The sequence below is a fragment of the Monosiga brevicollis genome, genomic scaffold (genome assembly GCF_000002865.3).
Source record: "Monosiga brevicollis MX1 MONBRscaffold_3 genomic scaffold, whole genome shotgun sequence".
In the NCBI taxonomy this organism is placed as follows: Eukaryota; class Choanoflagellata; order Craspedida; family Salpingoecidae; genus Monosiga; species Monosiga brevicollis.
In genome coordinates this window covers 2,482,924-2,497,721 of record NW_001865040.1, presented here as the reverse complement: position 1 = coordinate 2,497,721, position 14,798 = coordinate 2,482,924, and the positions used below count along the sequence as shown (strand labels likewise).

Below are 14,798 nucleotides of genomic sequence, written 5' to 3'. Positions count from 1 at the left end.
CTCCTTCTTCTCTCTCTTCTCGTCTTTTTTTTTTTCTTTCTTTTCTTTCTTTGGCGGGTAAGTTCAGTGTTTCCGCGATATGGCAGCCGGCCTTGGCCAGGGGCAGACAAGAGCTGACAGCATTATTGGAGGTGTGAGATGATCTTGTGAACGGGATCCATACACATTGACGCTTCAAACCTGGTCCACATGCCTCCACAACCCTGCTGCTGCCCCTTTGAACGTCAGCAACCGATTGACCACATCAGCTCCAAAGCGCTTCTCTGGTCTGGGTGCCAGTCGAGCCAAGACGAGGAAGCGCAAGGAAGACGGTGCGGCGCACACGCACAGACCAAGTGACAGACCCGACACATAAACTCCCGCAATGTACACCGATACCCGTGACATCAACACACAGTCAGGGTCCGGGTTTATCGGATTTCACTTTGCATGCGAACAGCACTGTTGAACGGTCACTGCATCCCGTCTCTGGGGTGCTGCTGTGACCCTCCAGCCCACTGGTGTATGCTCTCTGCAGCCAGCTTCTCTCTCTTTTTGCCGACCTTGAACGTGTGCCTGTCTCCCGTGTTCTTCTTTTGTGTGCTCGTACGCTGCTCGTGCACGGTTGTCCCCTGCTGTTGCATTTGTCTTTCCCCTGGCCCAAACGGTCCCCTCGCTGCCCTCGTGACCGGAGCATGGCGTCGTGGCATTGCTGTCTCACTTGGCACTGCTTGATTCAATACTTTGACGTAGACAGACTAGCTGCAGCCGCCTCAAATCTTCCCTGACCTCCCCCTTGGCGCCCGCCTCGGTCGCCCTTGGCTCTTGTGCCAACCATACCGCGCCACTCACTGTTGGCTCGCGGACTGGACCAGCTCCCTCGGGCGCTGCCATCCATACAATCATGGCAACGGTGCGTCCAAAGACACCAGCTCCCACCTGCTTCACCCGCCCACCCCCTTCCCGATGAGACGCTCATGTCCTTTCTACTCCAATTTACCTCATTCAGCCGGAGGGGCCTGCCGACGCTTCTGGGATGGAGGTCTTCCCTTCTCAATCCCTTGAAGAGCTCGAGAACAAGGTTTTGGCTCCAAGTTGGACCGTGCCTCTCGAGAGCAATGGGCCCTTGGTTGTCTGCACACAGGCCTTGTTGAGGCTGCTGCAAGCCAATAGTGCGTTGCGTCTCTTGTCCAGTTCAAGGCCCACCCACCTGCTGCTTGCCTGTGTATCTACTTGTGCATCCGCCCGTGTATCCGGCTGCGTATCCGCCATCTCATCAGTGACGTGACGCTTGATCTCGGTCCCCTCCTTCCGCTCTAACAGGCTCATTTGAAGCTGACGATGTGGCCACACGCTTTTTGCATGGTGTCTTCCACGAAAGCTATGCCAAGCTTCTGGACTCGGACGCCGTCCGCACTTGGAAGTCAAACATTATTGTACGCTTCCAACAGCCGTACACCCAGCCATTGCCCTCTTCGCACCAGCAAGAGGCTAGCTCATCCACGCACGTTGCCCTGCATTTGATTGATGAATAATCCTGTTAGAGTTTGATCGAGGAGAAGATGCCCCTCTTTGCTGAAACACTAGCCTATGTCGTGGGCGCCTCCGATCACCCAGAGCTGTACAACCTCGTCGCGCTGGTAGGCAATCCGACGTTGCCCCTCATTTATCTTTGCGCATGGCATTGCATCGCGCAAAGCTGGGCATATACTCACATGCTGTGCTTGGTTCACACTTGCCAGGCGTTGTGTGACGACGCCGAACTGTACCACCGCTGCGGTACCGGTGCCAGTTCCACAAGCTTGCAGTCGTCGGCGTTTGCCTGTCGCCAATATGGCTTGTGGCCTGACGTGGTGAACATCTTTGGCCATCACGGTGGCTTTCAGCGCATCGCCGCCTATGCAGCTGTACGATTTCAAGCGCCAGCCGCATCCCCTCTCCTCCCTCCCTCCTCTATCTTTCTTGCTCGCTCGCCCGCTTGGCATAAAGGCTGGCTCGCCGTTTCTCTGACCGATTCTACTTTCTCCTACTTTGGTGGACGCGCACCCATAGCGCGAGGATGTGCCCTTTGAAAATCTGCTACAGCTAGCCCGCATCAGCGTTCAAGCTTCCCCCGACCTCAAGGATAGCGTTCGTGATCAGGTCGGATCAATTCTTTTCGCCCGCTTACACGCCTACAGTCTTACACTCACAAGCTCGCTTCAGCCTGAGCGCTGTCCGACACGACAAATTGGTCAATGCACGGCGCCATCTCATCCATGGTTACTCCCATGCCCACTCCCAAACAGGTCCTCGCCCCCATCTGGGCTCGCTTCAACACCAAGTTTGATGGCATGTCCAATGACGATCTCAAAAAGCTGGCTCCCCACGTGCTGGGCAAGCGCGGCCTGCTTGCCACTTTTGCAGCCTTCCCGGTATTCATCGCACGCTCATTTAGCCTTGTTGAGTTCCAAAGCAGCAATAAAAATTCTCCCCGCCCGCGACACACACATTGCTTTGATTCTCCCGCTTGCTTGTGCATGACACGAGGGCTTACTTTACCGCGTCTCACGCTCGTTCAATTTCTTTGCTGCCAACGCCAGCGCCTGAGAGACTCAGTTTCTCCAGGCCGACCTCCCGTCTATGATTGCATGTTGCGGGTATGCCGCTTTGTTACCCGCTTTGCATCCAGCTTGCTTGCTCGTGCATGGCATGGATGTGCCATGTTTATCCTGCATTCTGTGAGCTGCCCGGCTGCATACTTCACTCACTTTGATCATGCCGGTGTGCTTGTCCTCCTATAGCTACTCAAGTGCGGTTCGTTCAGCGTGACCATGAGCGTCATGCAATTTATCCACGAACAAGCCCGATACGGCCCATCCACGGCCGACGTGTAAGGACATGATGATGTGTGGCAATGGACCTAGCCCAGTGCACACACATCTTTCCCTCCCCCTCATTGGCTGCGATTGCCTTCCGCACAGACGCTCGCGCCAGGCAACTCTCTCGCAGGAAGACATTGCTCCTTGGATCGTCGAAAATGACATTCTGGACATTTTGCTCAAGTGCGCCATCTCTCTGAACTTCGATTTGTTACTCCAACCTTCTTCTTGACACTTGTTGTTGCACGACAACAGATGGGTCGCATTTTCTCACGTCGGTCTTGGCGCTTGTTTCAATGAATGACAGGGGCAACCTGCATCAAGAGCAATATGTTCGCCGCATCACAAAGCTAGTCACCATCTTGACAAGCCAAAAGATGCTGAACCAGGCCACACTCAAGCAAATTTGGGATGTGAGTCACTCATGACCGTTGTACCGTTGCAGTCGCATGTCGACTGCTACCGACTCGTGTCCCCCCTCTTTTGCTTCCGCGCCCACGCCCGCCTAGCGCCTCATGGCACCGTGACTGCCTCTCACTGACCATCAGGCGCAAGGGGGCAAACACGAGACGATTGTGAAGAATCTGCACGAGCTGCTCGCAGAAATCGCCTGGGATTTGACGGGAGACAACCTGCACTACCTCTTTGAGCTTTTCAAGGAGAGTTGGGGGGGTAGTGACGAGAATCGTCGCAACCTGCTGACCCTCATGCGTCGATTGGCCGAAGAGGACACCCACAACACCATGGCCAACCAAGTGTTGAATCTCTTGTGGGATCTTGTGCACGATGACACGGCCAGTCGTGAGATCATTACGGCTGCACTTGAGGCGCACTGTCACATTCTGCTGCACGGCTACAACCAGGAAGCCGAGAGGCGCCACTGGATCAACACGCTTGTTGAAGCCATTGGGGCCGAGAAGGATGTTTTGCTCAGCGTGCAGCAGCTCCATCGCATCCTCAAGTACTACTCCAACTCTGCATCCAGTCACACGAGGTATGGGTCAGCCGGAGGTGGCCCTGCTGCAAGTTTGATTGCAACTGCCATCTGTTTTGGTCTGCCCGGCTCGTGGTTGCTCTGAAAAACCAGTCTTCCATGATCAGGCTTCTCACTCGCGCCACTGTCCTAATGTTCCGTAGGCACAAGGAGCTGTTCACGTTTATTGAGAACAGCAAGTTGGCCACGCACTGCCAACATGCGCTGCTTCAATATTACGATATGGCTCGCAGCAACCCAGCAGCCGCAGGGGGTGTGTTTTCGCACGAGGAGATCTTGGACATTTATCTCGACAACATCCGCTTTTTCAACGAGACGACGTCCAGCTACATCTCCCTCGTCCTGGTCGAAGTTATCTGGGATAAAATCTACTGTCACGCCATTTCAGAGACGGACGCGCGCATTCTGCTGACCTGGTTCGCCAAGATCTGCACTTACAATGGCAACGACACCGATCTGGATCTGGGCTGCATCGCCCGCTTTTTTGACAGCCGCATCGTGCGCCAGGACCCAACGCGCATGAACACAGATGCCTTTCACCTGTTCTGGGCCGCGTTCAAGTCGACCAATCAACACCATGGCAAGCTGATGCTGTCCAGCGATGGTTTGATCATTGAGTCCATTCGCGACATCAGCTTTGGTGGCCTCGATGTTCTGTGGATGGTGGCTTTGGAGCACGATGACGAGCAGGTGGCCGAGCTCGGCGCCCGGGCCCTGCTACAGCTCTTTCTGGCCAGCGGTTCCGCGGTTGACTTCCACAACGCGTGGCTTGAGCAAATTTTTACCCGCCTCACGCAGTCCTACTTTGAAATCTGTCGCCTCGAGGTCAGAGCTAACAGCCAACCGACTGACTGCCTTGGGCTCGGGGACAAGGTTGTTGGGGTTGGGTGTCCGATTATGCGATTACTCCTCCTTCCCACACCCCACATCCTATGCCCATGCCCTTTTTGTTGAGCCTTGTCTTTTGGCGCGGTCTTTGTGTCTTTTCCTCGAACAAACTCTTGCCCGCGTTTGTGCATGCCGAGAGAAAAGTGGGGGGTGTTGACGGATTCACCACTCACCCGGCTGTTCTGTCCCTTGTTGTTTTGACATTTCAGGATGAATCAGCCAAGACTCGGGCCCAAGCATTGGTCGCGCGTGCCTTCCGCATCCTGACCAGCTATATCGGGGCCACCGAGCGCAATTACCGACGTATCTTTGGCCTTCGCGGCCACCGAGCGGCATACCGAGGCCAAATGCTCAACCTCGTGCTGCATCGCCCACGCAAGGAGGGTCGCAAGCCACTTGATTTGCTCATGCATGAAACCGATACCATGCTCTCCCTTCGCCGCGAGGTTCGTTTTGCGTGTCATAGTTTTGCATACGAAACGTTCACCTTTCACCTTGAGCATTGGGTCAATCGTCAGCTCATGCCATGCCTTCCTCCGCCAAACGGCCGCGACGTTGGCACATGCATACAAAGGCTGCAGCCATTTTTAGTTTGCGTCTAGAGGCGACAGCCCTGCAAACGTACAAGACAACGGCCATGTACCTCACAAGCAACGACATGCATACGCTTGGCGAAGCCGGCGTGTACCACGGCCAGCACTTTTTGGTGCGGTCTCTCAACGTCAACACCAATGGGCCCATTCTGGGCCCGGCAAATGAGATGGAAGAGGCCAAGCTCCCGCGCATGATCCTCGCAAATCCGCAAAACCCCTTCACTGCCAAGTTGTATCAAATTGCGGACGAGGTGCGCGTAGCTCCAGAGGCCCGAAGCATGGCCCAGACATTGCTGTTAAACCTTCCGTCCAATGAGACAATCATGCAGGCTGTGGCCGATGAAGTGGTTGCCAAGAAAGATCTGGCGTTGGCTACCTTGCCCGAGCTGAGCCGCTTTCGCCAACTCTATCAAATCCTTGCCCTGTGTGCACTGCTGCAACCTTGGCCCGATGCCGAGAGAAGCCCCGCTTTGCGCGAGCGCTCCCAGACTGTGCAAAACGTTTATCGCCAAAGCGTGCCATTTGCTCAGCTGCTCAGCGTGTGCCGCATTTCAGATGCAGAGGCCGCCACGCCGCATCTTGAGGAATATGAGATGATCTTTGAGCTCCTCAAGGCCGTTCTCTTCCTCTTGCAAATCAGCATTGAGGCTGCTTCTTCGCTGGACAAGGCAACCCTGGCACACATCTTGAGCGAACTCAGCCCTCTGCTCGAGCTCACTGCCAGCGGGCGCCTGGGCCAGAACTGCTCCCCCACAGTACGGCCACCCGCGTGTACCATGTGCCTCATGTTTGCCTGCCTTCGATTGCGTCCTTCTCCACCATCACTCACAAGCAAGGCCGCGCCCTCGTCGCCTTGGTGCTAGGTTGAGGCAAAGAACGCCGTGCTGTCTGTGCGAGTCCTGAACCTGATGGAGCGGCTCTTGGCTCAGGAGGAAAGCGAGGCGACAACGGTTCGTGATGCCCCGTGCACCCCGCTCCTCTAACGCCTTCTCTTGTCGCTTATGCTCACTCAATTTCCCTGTTCAACCATGAACTGACCTCGGTCACAAAACAGTTTTTGGACGTCGTCTTCAAGCACGATTTGCTTTCCCAGATCTTGATGCATGCGTCGGATGCTGGAACTCGAGGCAGTCTTGTCAAACTGCTCATGATAGTTTTTCCCAAAGCCTCGCCGCAAGACCGGGCGACCCTCTTTGCGAAGGCGTGCGGCCTCTTGGACAGAGTGCACAGCACGCCTCACTGCAGTCACCTCTTCAATTTGGTAGTTGCGCTGGTCTCAAAACACGAGGCCTGTGCAAACACAGACGCAGACAAGCTTTTTCAGCAACAGATTCAAGCTTTGGAGGTGTGTCTTCAGGCCTTGGCGTGTGGACCCGCGCGTGATCTGGCCAAGGTCACGTGGTGTTGCTGTTCCGTATTGACTGACTTTTTTTTTTTTTTTTTTTTTTTTTTCAATTTTCTTTTTCTTTCTTGCTCCCCCAGCGCTTTGAAGTTGTTGATGGGGCCCAGCTCGATGACTTGCAAGACGAGCTGGCCGGACGTTTCAATCTGGCGCGTGCCCTTTTGCCGCACGTGGGTTCGACGACGCTGGACAACGTGGTGCGTACCTCTTGTCCTTAGGCCCAGACTGACATTTTGCATCACGTGCCCAGCGCCTGGTGTGCGAGCTTGTTTGGCCGCCAACTCTGCCTGCGGTTGCTCTGTCTGTCCAACATCTGCTCAGACATGCCTTGATAACGTCACTTCTTTTCATCTATGTCAGGACCGCATGCTCAAGCCGATTGTGGAAAAGTTCCTCTTTCCCGCCTCCAAGCGTCTGAGTGAATTGGCCTTGGCGGATGAGGGCATGGATCTTGACGACGAACGCGTACAAGCCATTTGCCGTGTTCCAGGGGCTCGCACAGCTGCGTTCAGCTTTTTGCAGTCGTACTTGCAGGCTCGCCCAAAAAGTCTGATGCAGCTCTTGCTGGACCTCGCAACGCTGCATTTTTCGCCGAGCCAACGGTGCGTTGGCTCATGATGATTGCTTGCTTGCTTGCTTGCCCGCCCTGCTATTTGGTTTTGCTATTTGGTCTGAGTGCTCACCTCGGGGGGTGGACTAGGCTGAGTGGGTTTGAGTATATCCCCGTCACCACGGACCGCTCTTCCGCCGGCTTTGTTGGCTTGAAGAACGCCGGGGCAACCTGCTACCTCAACTCCTCGCTGCAGCAGCTGTTTATGCAACCCGACATCCGGCGCTTCTTGGCATCCGAACTTGCCATCCCTGCGGAGGACCGGAATGACCTTTTGCTTTATCAGCTCCAAAAGACCTTTGTGTTCCTTGACAAGGCCGAGCAGCAGTACTACATCCCTGAGGTACCCTTTCTGCTCCTCGGCACTGTGCTGTTGCTGTCCTGCAGCCCCTGTCGATGTTCCATAATGGTCTGTTCGCCTTGTTATAGGACATGTGGCGAACCTATCGTCATTGGGGAGAAGCGGTCAATGTGCGCGAACAGCAGGATGCCAATGAGTTTTTGAACTGCTTTGTCGATCAGATCGATGAGCAGCTCAAGGCTCTGCAACGCCCCCAAATCCTGAGTCGAGTTCTCGGTGGCATGTTCCTGGACGAAAAGATTATTCAAAAGGGCTGCAACCATCGCTACACTCGAGATGAGCCATTCACGACGGTTTGCGTCGAAGTGACCCTTTCTGATCGGCTCGAGGATGGCTTGGCCAAATATGTGCAGGGTGAAGTTTTGGAAGGCTACAAGGTACGTCATGCCGCGGTCGCGGTCGTGAATTTACTTTCGCCGCCGTGACTTTTGATGTAGCAACCGCCATCTTCCCTGCGTGCTGACGGGTGTGATGGTCTTTTGACAGTGCGAAAAGTGTGCCGAGCCCCGCGATACACTGAAGCGCCAAAGCATCAAGCGTCTGCCACGCGTTCTAGCAATCTCACTTAAGCGGTACGTGCGGGTGCATTGTTTGTTTTTGTTTTTCTCTCTTGTTTCTCTCCCTCGTTTTCCTCCCTTGTTTTTCTCCTTTGTTTTTCCGTGACTGCCAACTCACTTTGGGCGTTTGTAGTTTCGACTTTGACTTTGAGCGTATGGCCCCAACCAAATTCAACAAGCGCTACGAGTTCCCGATGGAACTGGACATGGTATGATTTATGGCAACAGACACTGTCCGAGTGTGTCTGTGGTGTGGTGTGCGCGCTCGGTGAGTAAATTCTTACAGTTAGCCTTTTGCTTGAATCCGCTAGGGTCCTTACACAGCGGCGGGTCTGCACGCCGCTGAGCTGCGTGAGAACGGCACGGATATTGAGGTGGGTCATGGCAGAGGCTCGCAGGATCATCGTAGGCGTTGGTGTTCGTTTGTTTTTGTTTTAACTCAACGCACGTTTGACCGACGCTCTGACTCTACTCTGCTTCCGGCGACATAGACCCCAGCCTGTCCCTACCGCCTGGTGGGTGTGATTGTGCACAGTGGTCAGGCCAATGGCGGGCATTACTACTCGTTCATCCGTCAGCGCGATGCCTGTGGAGCCGTACAAGAGGATAGCCCCTGGCTTCGCTTTGAGGACACTGAGGTATGCCCAAGCTCCGTCCTATGATCACAAAAACGCTTCTAAAACTGTTGCTTTGCACGCTCTGCAGGTTTCCATCGTCGAGATGGACTCGCCCGATACCTTGCACGAGGAGTGGTTCGGAGGCTCGTACAGCTCAGATGTGCTGGACAAGGCGACGCACCGGTACGTATCCGGTCTTGGCGCTGCAGGCGCGACTGTGATACCCATTTCGTTGCTGACCGGCGTCGTCATTTTCGCTGGTCTCTGCCTCTGCCTCTCTTTCTCAAATATTGTCTTTTCCTGGTGTGGCGCCGATTGTGGATGCGGGATAGCTACGTCAAGCGAAAGCGCGAGCGCTGGTGGAACGCCTACATGTTGTTCTACGAGCGCATCGATCCGCCTGCACTGCACATGTCTGATGCGTATGATCATGAGCTCGATCCCACGCTCCCGGACCACCCCTTGCCCCCGAGTGATTCGGAGCCAGAGCCCTACGACACTGTGACGGCCGAAGAGAAGGCTGAAAAGGAGAAAGAGCTGGCTACCGTCGATCTTGAACCAAGCACTGAACTTCATCGGGAGCTGAAGAGGGCCAACGTAGAGTTTCGGCACAAAGCCAACGTCTTTGATCCCGCGTACTTTTCGTTCTTGCTGCAGGCGTGCAAGCAGCAAACTCAACACTTCTTGGACCAGTTGTCCGCTGCAGCAGATGCCGATGCAGAGCGAGCTATCCGTGCGGCTATCCAGCCTGAGGTCGTTGCGCTTGTCAATCGGGCCTTCCAGTTTTTGTCCGGCTTTGCGCTGCGCACAGATGACTCTTACCGCCCAGCTTTGGGAGACTGGCCTGATGTGCTGGCACGCCTCACGGAGCTGTCGCTGGAGGGACTGGATCAACTACTCAACAGCCTGACCGAGGAACCAGACCTTTTTGAGGATCTCTTGGTCCTCAACACGGATGCAGAATCTCGCCGTGTGCGTATTGCTCGAGGGAGGCTGTTGTTGTTGTTGTTGTTGTTGTTGTTGTTGTTGTTGTTGTTGTTGTTGTTGTTGTTGTTGTTGTTGTTGTTGTTGTTGTTGTTGTTGTTGTTGTTGTTGTTGTTGTTGTTGTTGTTGTTGTTGTTGTTGTTGTTGTTGTTGTTGTTGTTGGAGTCAGAACATAACCAGGACACATGCTTATCACTGTCTTCTTCCTGCTGCTTCACCGCGCAGGTCTTTGCCCGCATTCTGATCAATACTTGTGAGCGTGTGCACGAATGCCATGGCAGCGAAGTTCTTCTCTCGCGCATCGAAGATGTGCTCACTCGATTGGGCACTCTTTTGGACACGGTAAATCAGCGAACACTTGACACCGGGTTTCTCCCTCTCTTCCTCTCCTTCTCTTTCCTCTCTCGGCGTAAAGGCGCAGCTGTTGCTAAACTTTTTTTCCACTGGCAAGCTTGCTTGACCCATACGTGCGTAGCAAATTCTCACTTGTCTGTGATGCATCTATTTTTTTTTTTTTTTCTTTTTTTCTTTTTTTCCCCTCCCCATTGATGCAGGAGGCGATTAAACGTCCACGTCAATTTGATGCTGCTTTCGAGTTTTTGGAAAGGCTTTCTGCTCTGGGTCCCTTTTGGTGTCAGGAGCTTTTGGCCCGTAACTTTGCGCTCCGATGTTTCAGTCCCACGTCAAACACTTTGCCTTGGTTGAAGCAACTCATGTTTGATTTCAAGTTCGTGTCATTGCCAACGGCATCCCATTGGATTTTTGATTGCAGCGCTCTCACTAACAGCAACGTGTGTGCTTGTCTTCCCACAGCCCCTTGGTTTTGCTGCTGGCTCGGCTGATCCGAGCCGGCGGTCCCAACTTGCCGGAGCAGACAAGTGCACCACCCACCAACGTCCGAAACCCATTCATTCTGTCTTCGGACGTCAGCCCGGTACATATCACTTTCTCTCTCGATTGCACCTAAAGCCAAGCCCCCGTGCCCCGCCCTGGTCATGATGATGGCTCATTCTGCGTGTTTGACATGCAACTTTTGCCTGACTTTTGGTTTGACTGCTAGGATGCCCCTAATGATGAGGGTGTGTTGAGCATCATCCATGAGCACATGGAACCGCTGATGAACATGCTTGTTCAGCTCGAAGAGCCTTACGTCGCCGAAGCGCAAAGCCTTTTGGCTTTCTTGTGCTGGCGTGATGATAGCCGCCTAATGCAGGTCAGATGACCCCATGCTGTGCCTGCAGAAAATGTTGCCCTTGAGCTGTCAGGCTCGATTGGTTTTTCTGAAAGCTGACGGGTTGGGTGCTGATGATTTCGCCGTCGCGTTCTGGCTTGCTTAGGTGCTCTGCCCTCTTCTCCTACACTTGGACAGCCACAGCCCTTGGCCCAAGGGCGAGTTTATTCTCAACTCACTCAAGAGCATGATGGCCATGCCGGACAATAATTTGCCGTTGCGACTCAGGCTACTTCACTATGTACGTGTTTTGCACCTCGCTGACCAAAAGATTGCGCTTCGCACAAGGGCAGCGCTTTTTTTAATTCTGTTCTCCAATCTTGCTCTCATCATGCTGTGCATGCACTTTTGCGCAGAACCCCAAGGAGAACAACCGCGTGGCTGGACTTTTCCGCATCCTTGAGTTTTATTTGTTAGTAACTTGTCATGATGAGGGAACGGGCATGAACTTGACTGGTTGGACGAAGCAGTCACTTTGCTCATTCGAAATGCCTGTCTTGTTTGATTACAGCACCCATCACGCAAAGAAGGTGTTCTACACAGGTGCCTTCTTAGCATGGGAGCTGGAGACCATTCCCGAGGCCCGTGAGTGGTTGCTGGCTGTGCCACAAGTTGACAAGTGGGCCACCATTACATCCTTCATTGAAACATCGATTGCCAGCCTGCCGATGTAAGTCCAAATTGCCAGCTTGGACCTCAGAGAATAAGCCGCGTGGGGTCCTGCGTGGTGACATGTGTTGTCGAACGCCTGTATGCTGTTTCTGTGCTCATGCGTGCTCCGGCTTTTAATAGCGTGGCGGGACGCAACCTGGATGTGGATGAGACGCATGTGTTGCGGCGCACCGAGTCAGCCGAGAATGTCGTGGCGCTTTTGTCTCAACACGCACCAGCAGACCTGTATCCCATGGTTCGTGCTGGGCACGCTGGATTGGTCCGGTAGCTGCACTTATCAGGCACATGACTTGACCCATCACGTGCTTGTTTCCGGTGACTTAGACTATCTCAATCGCGCCGACCGCCCAGACCCAGTCACCAATGTCTGAAGACGGCTCGGATGTCGACCAAGGGGGTATTGACAATTTGCTCACTGATATTCAGGCTTAATTGGGTCCAAGTGCGGTGGCAAAAAAGCGATGGCCAATGTGTGGTTGTACCAGCACAGTTTTGTGAGGTTATCCATGGTTTTTTTTTCTTTTTCTTGATGTAGTTGGTCTTATGGTTTGCGGCCGCCTCGTTCTTCTCCCTTCATTCTTGTATCTACTCTCTGTTCTCTTGTTTGGTTGCTCTAATTCTTTCCTGCTCTTTTTTTTTTCTCCTCTTTCCTTCCTCGCCACCGCTACCCTTCTCTTCTTTTCACCTGCTTTCTTTCTTCCTTCTTTTGTTGTGGTCTCGGCCGTTTTGGGATGTACATTGTCTTTGTCGCCATGGACAAGTTGAATGCAAGCCACTTATCAATTGAAAAGCCTCGCAACCTATTATTGTTCGATGTGAGTGCGAGGCATTTGATACAAATGGGTGCGCCAGGGCCGGCAAGCAAGCAAGTGTAGGACATGGCGCAAGTGTAGGACATGGCGGCTTGTGCAATCGAGTGCTTGTGGGCGCGCAGCGCCAGATCAACTCCAACCCTCACCCCTTGGAAAAAAAGAAATCCCCTTGCAGGCCTTTTGGGGAAGGGAGGAACGCATCTGCAACTCAAACAGTGGTGTTTTCGATGGCTTCATCATCCTCTGTATCTGTGGGGCTGACTTCGACGGGGACTTGAAAAGTGGAAAGGTCATGACCCACGCGCGAGAGTTGCCGGGCGGACCCAGCCGTGCGTTGCTCAGACAGCCGCGCTTGCTTTTGAGCGTCAAGGGTATCCGGATGATCGGTACCCAGTTCATGTACAAAGGCCACCGCGGCTTTTCGAAAATGCAAGGCGCTGCTACCGTGCTCACCCAAGTGCAGGTGGATGAGAGCAATGTTGTAATGGGTGTCGCCGACAGCTTTGGCCGAGGGCCCGAGAATTTTCTCCCGGATGCGGAGTGCCCAGGCATAGTAGGAAAGGGATGTCTCATAATCCCCCTCGAGGCGGCACGCGTGGGCGAGGTGACTAATAGTGGCTGCGGTGTCGGGATGATCGACTCCCAGGACCTTGCAACGGATGCGCAAAGCCTCGCGAAAGGATGCAAGGGCTTCGAGCGTGTTGCCTGAGGGGGCATAGTCAGATCCTTGGTCAGCTGGACGACGTTTCCCAAAGGGCGTAAAGCATGATTTGTTGCGAGAGAAGAGGAGGGGGTAAAATAATACCTTGCTGGCAATGCGTTGATCCCATGTGCGTCAGGGTCACGGCCACTGAAGGATGAAGGTTACCAAAGGCCTTGCGTTTGAGCTATGGAGTGTCAATGCCCCGTGGTCAGGTCAGATAGCCGAGGCCGATGGCAGGCGGCAGAAAAGAGATTTGTTATGGCAGCGCAGTCGCAAACTCTACCTCCAATGCTTGTGCGTGACTGGCCAGTGCATGCTGATAATAGCTATCCTCGTGACTTTGGAGCGCACCCTACAAGAATACCAGGAAAACAAAGCGCATGACTGAATCACAGGCACTTGGCGACGGGAGGACTGCGCTGCTCCTGATGATAAGCAACGTCAAGAGTGTAGGCATCTCTGTGAAAGGCCGGCGCGAGGAGACGCACCAGACGCAGCTCGGCTTTGTGAATGGATCCAGGGTCTGCATCCTTGGCTTGAACCGTCAGTCGGTGAGCCTCATGATAATACTTTAAAGCATTGGCATAGGCAGCTCGAAACTCGGCCAGCTCGCCCAGCTGTGCAAGCAGAGCGGCAGCGCGTTGGCCCTCGTTGCGAAGTGCTTCTTTCTATGAACCACAAACATCCATTGACAAAGCCAATCCGATGCCGTTTCCACCGCAGGTTGAAGTCGCGGAGAGCGGAGCCATCTCGATGAGTTGACGAGGACTTGGGCACGAGGGGGGCGGGGATTGGCGCCGCACCGTATGTTTGAGTGTGACACCGATGACCTTGGTGGCCTCTGTATACTTCTGAGCCCGCTTAAGCTTGCGAGCAAGGCGGGTTCCGTTCTTGTAAAGGGCTTCGGCATCTTTCTACTTGTACCCCAAGCACACAGCAACGACGGTGAGCCAAGATTTGAGCCATCAGCCAACGCAGTTGGCCAGCGGTCGTACCTGCTCCAAGGCAAGCTTGAAAGCCCCACGCAAAGCCTTGATATCACCTGCACTCGTCTCACGCCGATCCCCGTGCTCCACCTTGCTCCCAGCCCGACCCCTTCGGGCAGTCCCTGCTGCAGCCGCATCCGCCGTCGCAGCTACCGCCCCCGTCGCGTCAACATCCCCCATCCCGATCGCTCTTTAGCGTTCTAGCGCGTTTTTTTTTTTTGCGTTGTGGGTGTTTTCTGGTGGTAAAGTTTGATTCAAAAAAGACCTTTTTCTTTTTCAGTGCAAAGCTTCTCTCTCTCTCTCTCTCTCTCTCTCTCTCTCTCTCTCTCTCTCTCTCTCTCTCTCTCTCTCTCTCTCTCTCTCTCTAAATCTCTCTCTAAATCTCTCTCTAAATCTCTCTCTAAATCTCTCTCTAATCTCTCTAATCTCTCTCTATATCTCTCTCTATATCTCTCTCTATATCTCTCTCTAAATCTCTCTCTATATCTCTCTCTAAATCTCTCTCTCTCTCTCTCTCTCTCTCTCTCTCTCTCTAAATCTCTCTCTCG

At 53.8% G+C, this 14,798-nt stretch overlaps 2 protein-coding genes across 2 annotated transcripts; one reads left to right on the top strand and one right to left on the bottom strand.

Annotated features, from left to right (window-relative positions):
* Positions 1–1,015: 1,015 nt before the first annotated feature.
* On the top strand, positions 1,016–12,299 carry MONBRDRAFT_31374 (uncharacterized protein; the record flags this gene model as incomplete). The annotated part of the gene is made up of 34 exons (XM_001743492.1): positions 1,016–1,151; positions 1,303–1,415; positions 1,524–1,619; positions 1,722–1,886; positions 2,032–2,121; positions 2,268–2,393; positions 2,562–2,618; positions 2,763–2,851; positions 2,943–3,023; positions 3,148–3,253; positions 3,389–3,834; positions 3,978–4,659; positions 4,932–5,168; positions 5,297–6,070; positions 6,179–6,265; positions 6,370–6,660; positions 6,798–6,914; positions 7,078–7,319; positions 7,418–7,670; positions 7,757–8,065; positions 8,175–8,260; positions 8,379–8,454; positions 8,557–8,619; positions 8,737–8,883; positions 8,951–9,045; positions 9,195–9,834; positions 10,072–10,188; positions 10,401–10,573; positions 10,660–10,780; positions 10,907–11,059; positions 11,184–11,318; positions 11,434–11,747; positions 11,870–11,984; positions 12,074–12,299. The coding sequence occupies 34 exons, from the start codon at positions 1,016–1,018 to the stop codon at positions 12,179–12,181; spliced, it is 6,840 nt and encodes a 2,279-aa protein (XP_001743544.1). The 3' UTR covers positions 12,182–12,299.
* Positions 12,300–12,516: 217 nt separating this feature from the next.
* Positions 12,517–14,491, bottom strand: MONBRDRAFT_36052 (uncharacterized protein). The gene is made up of 6 exons (XM_001743174.1): positions 14,260–14,491; positions 14,068–14,178; positions 13,753–13,932; positions 13,548–13,616; positions 13,367–13,448; positions 12,517–13,266 (listed from the first exon to the last, which is right to left on the bottom strand). The coding sequence occupies exons 1-6, from the start codon at positions 14,428–14,430 to the stop codon at positions 12,770–12,772; spliced, it is 1,110 nt and encodes a 369-aa protein (XP_001743226.1). The 5' UTR covers positions 14,431–14,491; the 3' UTR covers positions 12,517–12,769.
* Between the last annotated feature and the right edge of the window lie 307 nt (positions 14,492–14,798).

Excerpts from the sequence above, each read along its gene's own strand:
- MONBRDRAFT_36052 (XM_001743174.1), bottom strand. The coding sequence starts at position 14,430 with ATGGGGGATGTTGACGCGACGGGGGCGGTAGCTGCGACGGCGGATGCG. Across the intron at positions 14,179-14,259 it reads TCAAGCTTGCCTTGGAGCAG|AAAGATGCCGAAGCCCTTTA; the intron begins GTACGACCGCTG and ends GGGTACAAGTAG. Across the intron at positions 13,267-13,366 it reads ATCAACGCATTGCCAGCAAG|GCAACACGCTCGAAGCCCTT; the intron begins GTATTATTTTAC and ends ATGCCCCCTCAG.